Here is an 8,012-nt window from a genome sequence, read left to right as displayed (position 1 = left end):
CCTCAGCTAGAGCTGGCTCCCTGTTACTGCCTGGCCGTTGGGGCTGGAGCTCCCCGCTGCGCCACCCATGCCTTGCCCCTCCCACGGAGCTCCCCCTGCTGTGCTCCTGCCCTGCAGCCAAACCTCCCTATATCTGGGCGCTGTGGACCAGGAACATCCGCAGTCCTGCTGGACCACGGATGTTGCTGGACCAAAGAGTCCCAGTTAAGGAAGGTAACAACTTATTTATTTAATACTTATTTACACAAGTAACGCCATTCTTTTGTTCTCCTTATAGATACACCCATGCCTCTGTAAACTCCACTCCAATTCATCTGATGAAGTGGGTTTTACCCATGAAAACTTATGCCCTAAGAAATCTGTTAGTCTCTAAGGTGCCACAGGACTCGTTTTTTCAAAAAGCATGATAATTAGGTTTTATTAAAAAAATGTATGTTAAAACTGAAGAGCCATCCATCCACTTAAAACAAGAGTTCTGGAGGTTTTGCCTTAATAGTTAACGCCTTTGGCTTTTCCCATTTCATTTTGGTACATTGCTTCCATTAACAAACTTCAGACTTTCTTCTAGCCTACATATAATTAATTCACAGCTCATTGTATACCGAGTGATGAAAAACGGTGCACACCTTTCGCAATTTAAACTTCTATATATATTTTTCTTTTTTGCTACAATCACAGTTGCTCAAGTACAAAAGAAGTTCAAACCAGCCACCAGATCCAAAATTAGCATTTTATTCAGAACATTGGGGTCAGAGGTGTATCATTTATATTCTGGTACACAATACAGAGGCAAAGCTGTTGTCAGAAGTCTCTCCAGTTCAAAAGCTCCTTTTCCCAACATACTGTTCCTAGTACCATCAGCATCAGGCCACCCCTGTCTTCTTTTTGGTACAAATTATGTAAAACGTTTGTGCTAAGAACTTTTCTCCCCTCCCCAAACCAAAAATTAAAATAAAAAATAAAAAATAAAATTGAGTACTCTAGCTACAGTTCAACAATTGAATCAATGCCACTTGTTTGCAACCTGTTTTGTAAATACTTTATCCATAACAAAAGATATAAACATGCAAAAACCTGAATCCATAGTCCAAATAATACATACACATGTTCTGAAGTTTCTGTACTTCCCAATAGACTATGCCAATAAAACATTATGTACACATACCATTTTTTACAGTGAAGTGGGAAAAAACAGTACCAGAATTTTAAAAAAAAAGTGTACATGGATTAAGACCAAAATGTGCCTAACATTCTACCATAAGAAAAAAAAATCAATTCTGCTACAAACTGGTGATATGAAAACTCCCTTTATTTGCAACCAGCTGCATAAGTTTTAGAATTTTAGTGAAAAAAACTCTAACATCTAAAACTAGAAGTAATGTACATTTTTCAATCTCATGGTCTTCTCCCCCAGATAATAAAATGGCTCCATGAGGGTTTTTTTGTTTGTTTTTTTAAATTTCCTTATTAATAAAAGCAATGCAATGTAACAAAAGCATGTTGAAGCATACTGTGATTTAACTTAACTCCTCCCTGCCCCGACATAGTTTGTCTCTTTAATGCATCATTTCAGAAATCAGTACCATTAAAGCCTTAAACATAAAACTAATTCCGATCTGTAAAAGGTACAAAAAGGCACATAAAATCCCAGTGCTTCTGTACTGTAAAATTCAAGTGTAACTGAGCTCAATATTTTTTTTTCCAAACAGCATTGGATTACTGATATTCCCACTGAGCCCAAATTGGTTTGCAGCCTATGCCAAAGCCTTCAGCAAGCACTTGTGCTAGTAGACTACAAAGTTAAAGCCTAGCTTCTGTATGCTTTTTGGGAATATCAGTTGAAATGTTTGTACTTGTCCAAAAACAAAGTTCACTTTGAAGTTCAGTCATCACCTCCACCATACATATCAGCAAGTTTCTTGAAACGTGGGCCCCAGTCATTTAGGTAGTCATAGTCTTGCTCACCACCACTACTTGAGGAGTTAAGAGAGCTCAAAGATCCAGCAGTAGAGCCACTGCCTTCATAGTCAAAGACTAGGAGGGAGTCATATGGTGGGGCCGTAGGGTCATTGTCAGCTGCTTTAAGTCCCTGAAATAAGGAGAAAAGAAAAAAGACAAAATTCTATATGTGATACAGGAAGCCAAAGTGTAATAAGAATACATCAATTCTATCACATCCTCTGCAGGCTGAGAAAACCAGATTCTTGCTCTCATACATTTCCTCAGATTTCAACCACTGAAACAGCATTCATATCTTTGAAACTTCAAGAATATAAATACATTGAGTTTTCTGTTCCTTCTGGTCATGTGGTTATGCATCTTTAGAAAACATCGTTATTACTGTGATTTCTACTGCAGTAGCAGCCAAATTAGGGTTAGGAGCTGTATAAACAAATATAAGACACCCCCTAAGCCAGAGAACTCACAATCTCAGATATACAATAGAGACCATGATTCAAAGACGAACTAAAATATCAATGTTTGTGATACATTAACAAACCACAAACCACTGGAGTCTGGAGGTAAAGAGGGGTAAAGAAAGGAAAGGTTAGGACAGACAAGTATGCTTGCATAGATCAGCTACAACACTGATCTCACATGGTCCCAGTCTAATCACTGAAGACAGCAGGTCTTTGGTTAACCTGCACATGCCACAAGTAGTAATTAGGGTATATTTAACTTCACTACTGTCCTTAATTTACAACACTCAGGTCACCTACCTCTAAGCCCTCTAAGTCTCTCTCTGTCTATATACATATATAGAGCCTAAGTTTTATGAATTCTACAATGATCACACATGAGCATCATTTCACAAGTACAAATGAATGTCACAAGTAAGCAAAGCTACATGTATGATAGAACTCTAGACATGTGTTAATGTCTCTTTCAATTATTGCCCTTTTGTGATTGTAAACTTTGTTTCAAAGTCTTCAATCAATTAGACAGCCAAGAAACAGTCAATGATTTTAAAATTGCAATTCTAAGGCTGAGAAAAAATAGAAAAAACCTAGCACCCTGGTGTCACCATAATTATCAGAGGAGCTGGAAGGTTTAGTGGAGAAGTAGTAATAAGACAGGTCTGGCAAATATAACCGCCTGGGATTGCTTTGTTGGTGGAGCTCATTCCCAAAACAGGGATGATAGGCAGATGTGGTCAATCTCATTTTGGAGGACATTTTTAAATCAATACAAAGCCAGACAGGAGTTCTGTTTTCATTTGTGGATGAAAAATTTCAGTTATCTACATCCTGAGGAGGAATGAAAGAAGATGACATGTATAGATATGTATAGCTAAGTGACTTGGCTACATGTCTGACACTTCTTCCCAGCACCTAGTAGGCAGCAGATTAACAGCCATTGCTGAAAAGGAGAGTACCACAGTGAAGGTACTCTCTGCCCCTTGAAGCAAGGGGAGAGTAGGGGAGGAAATCTCTCAATTCTTTCCTGATTCTCCCCACCCAACCTTCTTACCCAGGTAAAGCCTAAAACCTCAGTCTACCTCTAGAGACTGTAGAAGACTAAATGAGAGTCTTTTGCTAGAAATGTGGAACTGCTCAAAGGAGTGGACACAAAGGCTTAAGAAAGAGGGTTGAAGCCAAGAAGACAATGTCAACAGAGCTGTACCTCTTCGGGGGGGGGGGGGGGGGGTCAAGCCTGCAATTTCTTCCATTGGATGTGAAGTATTTTTTCAAGGCCTTCAGCTTAAGGATCTACTTTGGTAGACATTGTCCACAGATAAATTGTCAGCCAAAACACTAGAAAGCTTAATGAAGAGAAGACTGAGGGTCCTGTCAAGCCTGCCTTTCTTACATTAGCACTAAAATTTCTCTCACAACAGCTTCCTGACAAAACAGATTATCTGCAAGATTGAGTATTTCCTTGGAGATTATTATCTCTTTTCAGTAAAATTCCTTCAGAATGGTTTGACATGGGATGTTGTAGGTATAATCATGTGACATAATGGCCTATTGTATGGACACTGACTTTTCTAAATAACACCCTGGCATAGCTAATCCAATGAATTGGGCCAGATATCATGTATGCCTAAGAGGGAAACACCAGTAAAACTATGCACCTCATTCTCTTCTGCTTTGTGTAACCATTCACAAATATGCAAAATGAGTGTAAAATGCTACCAAAGTGATTTAATAGCATGTTATGCTTACTTTGCATGGGTGTATATGAATATATAAGGCAACAGAGAACCCAGCCCAAGGTATTTAGTCTTTGGATAGTTATGATACTAATAACCTCAGCCAAGAACATTTCTTTAATTTAAATAAATGTTTCGGGTAGGACAACGTCACTGAGCTGGTAATTAGTAGCCGGCATTACAGTCATCTTTTCGAATTATTTAACCAGGATAATTGTTATATTTCTTTTCTGAGTTTTCCATCCTGAGAGCTATAATAAGGACAAATGAGTCCATCATCTTAAATGTCTGTAGCTGGAATGCAATGTCTTATCTGGTCCAACTTCAAAGCTCTAGTCTTTTCTGTTCATTTATGCTCTTGAAACAGAAATATGATTTTACTTACTGAGTTATATATAGCTAGGTCTACACTGTTGAATATTCTTATTTTCAGCCAGTCCCTTAAGCTTGCTCAGGGCTACAGACTCTCCGCCTTTTGGATGTAGGTGACTGGGAAGGAAGAGAAGTGTTGCTTCAGCTGAGAAGGTTACATGGGAAGTATCAGGGGTCTCTCATAAAAGCCATACACAGTGCTGGCCTGGAGCAGAAATTCTGGAGACATTCCTACAGTTTACACAGTTGTGCCACACACAAGATGGGCTTGTGAGTCTGACTCTGGGATACGAGCTGAGCAGGTATTGGTAAATAAAAATAGCTCCCCCATGCAACTGTAGAAATTCTGCCAGGCACCAGGCATTAACAGCATAAAACTTGGCTTACGGACTGAACAATCTCTTATTACTTTCAAGTTGGTACTTGGATTTTCCTGGTTCAGCAGCATCCACTGCCAGCAGTGGATGAAATAAAACGGAGGCTGAGTTTACAGGGCAAAATGGCAATGAACAATTCATTGTTCCAGAGGCATACTTAATGTGAAAACTGTTTCCCTAAGAAAAGGCACCAAGAGGCAGCATTATGGAGAGATCAACATGACCAAACGTAAGATGACATTTGCACTTACAGCAAGGTTAAAAATCCCTCTATTTTATCATCTAATGCTCCAAATTTAAATACAGTAACTTTGGGGAAGGCAATTAAAATTTTCCTCAATGTATTCTTGGCAAAATATTAACTAAATGTTGTGGAGGAAGTTTAAAAGGAGACAATTTCAGCTTCCTGTTGCTGAAACACAATCGCCACATTAACCCAATATGCCGTATACTTCTATTGTCTGGTGATATTTCTATGACTAGCTGGCTCTCCCTGCCGCCATCGGATGTGTTCATTACTAGAGAAATCCCTGTCTAACAGAGCCAGTGAAAGTCATTTGGGCTGGGCATTCCCATTTGAAGAACCACAGGGCATTTGTCAGATGGACATGCTGCCTCAGTGGAGTTGTAAACTCTACTCAGACTTGGCTGCAACCTTTCCCTCTTTTGGTCTATGCCTCAGGCCCTGCTATTAATAGAGGAGACACGAAGAAGGGAAAATTATACCCGGAGTTAACCAAAAAGGTTTAGCAACCTTATGTTTATATAAATTAAGCACATATAATACTCTCCTTTTAACTAAATCCTGAACAGGAATGGGGAACATTAGAGAACGAATCAATGTTTTTGTGCTTATATTTTCATAAAGTCTAGTTCTTCTCACATACGAGAGATGTTTGGTGGTATTGGGATGCGGCATGGGGGATAAGGAAGTGGAGCCTATGGGGTTATATGAATGATTGTAACGATCTAAGAGTTGGCTTTTGAAGAGTGAGCATATTGAAGGGCACCATTTTGCAAAGAGCTTAATGCCATCAACAGCAATTTTACTTCCAAGTGAGTGAAGGGTTCTCTGCATCTCATAGGACAGGGCCTTTAGTTTGTAATTTAAATTTAATTTACCTCAGGCTATGTTCTGTATTGATTAGAAATAGATCTTTAGCCTCAAGCTCTCTGCCACAGTACAATTTGTTTAAGATCTCTGTTCAGGGACAGTTGACTCTTGAAAGATAAACCATTAGACTGAATAGTGCTACTGCAATGTATCCTTAATTTGCATGCTTTGCAAATCCTCAAGTATTCTAAGTGTTAATAATGTTCCACTTTTTAAAACTAAAAAAAGAATGCAGAATGTCTACAGAGGATTCCTAGTAACACATGACTTGTCTTACCCACTTGAATAAACTGGACTGGAAAAAAAGGAGTATTTTGCTTAAAATTAGAAACTCATCTATCCACTGAAACAGACAAAGCAAGCAAGTCCCTTTGGTAATTTTTGTTTATGCCTGCAAACCATATTACATTATAACTAACTCACAACTGGAATTCATTCGTCTTTGGAAAATGTTTATCTATTAAGCATAACTGTATAAATATTTTCAAAATGCTTGACTGTTTTAACAGCATATTTTAACAGTTGTTTTCAACTGGCAAGTCATTAGGACTGTACAGCATATTCAGTTTCATATTCCCCATCATATTAGGAAGATTTCCTTGAATATTACTTGAGTAATCAATTGATTACTAACATGAGAGAATACAGCACAGGGAACAATTCTGTACTGGCAGAGAAAGGGGAACAGTTAGACTCCATTTTCTGTTGCATGTCCTCAAAACAGAAATGTTCACCTTATTTCTTTTCTACTAGTAATATCCCTCACTCTCCATATTAGGTATACTATGCTTCTTCTTTGTGGAATTCAAAGATGGTTCTAGAGTGAATACTGGGCTAGCCATCAGCAAGTTGCCTGAATTTAAACGTATGGCAGAGACATCCTAACATAGCCAGGAGCAACACCACACGTGGCAGGAAAAAAAATATCTAGAGATACTATGTGTAGAATCTCTGACAGAAGATAGTGATATTGGCTTGTACCAGGAATCATTGCAGCTGGAGAGAATGGCTAATTATCACCATTGCTGAGTAAACAATGATGTGGTTTGATCTTAGCAAATTTTTCTTGTGACAGGAAGATACTGTCCATGATTACTTGGACTAAATAATCTCAAGCCCATAGCAAATACCCATAGTTGGGAGAGGGTACTTGTTAGAATGTCCTTCAGCTTTGGACAAAGATGTTTGATTATCTGAACTATTTAGTTTAGCTGTTACGAGTCAAGAGAAAGATCTTGGGAGTTACGTGGATAGTTCTCTGAAAACATCTGCTCAATGAGCAACAGCAGTCAAAAAAGCAAACTGAAAATTAGGAACCATTAGGAAAGTCATAGATAATAAAACAGAAAGTATCCTAATGCCAGTATATAAATCCATGAAAAACCCACATCTTAAGTAGTGTGTGCAGTTCTAATCTTTCTGTGTCAATAAAGATACATTAGAATTGAAAAAAAATACAGAAAAGGGCAACAAATACTCTAGCAAACACAAAAGAGATGTGAACACACCACATCTGGTTTTGGTTACAAATTCAAATATACACAAATGCATTTTTGAAAAACTTTCTTTATTTCAATCACTTTAAACTGTTTATTCAGATAACCAAGATTTGTGAAAGGCAAATGATTCTTTAAAATTTCTTCTGCCCAAAGAAATAAGCGTAAAGAACACACTGAAATGTGTAACATTTCAAGTTCCATAAAACAAATGACAAACATACTAAAACATTTAGTCAATGATTAAAAAAATAATAATAAGAAACGTTTATAGGGAAATATTTCTTTCATAACTGAAAATATCTTTTAAAATTAATTCTGAATCTTCATTCACCGTTGGTCACATTTTAGTTACTGCTGCAAGAATCAAAGAGGCACAGAGCCTCTTAAAAATTCTTTGACAAAGAAAGTACTTAAAGCACTTACATAACGTTTAATTTAGCTGCCCTACTCACTAATCTTGTTTGCTGGAACTCTTTGGTCTTTTTGAAGGAATTTGA

The 8,012-nt window shown here is 37.8% G+C and overlaps 1 protein-coding gene across 5 annotated transcripts in view; it reads right to left on the bottom strand.

Moving 5' to 3' along the window:
- Window positions 1-716: 716 nt before the first annotated feature.
- Window positions 717-8,012, bottom strand: part of CDH2 (cadherin 2) — a 176,671-nt gene continuing 169,375 nt past the window's right edge. For all 5 annotated transcript variants that reach the window (XM_075920791.1, XM_075920792.1, XM_075920793.1 and 2 more), the window contains one exon: window positions 717-2,089. In XM_075920791.1, coding sequence (XP_075776906.1) covers window positions 1,883-2,089 — 207 coding nt within the window. In that variant the 3' untranslated portion in view covers window positions 717-1,882. The remainder of the gene's footprint in view (window positions 2,090-8,012) is intronic.

The sequence above is a fragment of the Pelodiscus sinensis genome, chromosome 2, assembly GCF_049634645.1.
Source record: "Pelodiscus sinensis isolate JC-2024 chromosome 2, ASM4963464v1, whole genome shotgun sequence".
In the NCBI taxonomy this organism is placed as follows: Eukaryota; Metazoa; Chordata; order Testudines; family Trionychidae; genus Pelodiscus; species Pelodiscus sinensis.
Note: the sequence above shows the minus strand (reverse complement) of the source record. Positions and strands in the feature narration are given on the sequence as shown.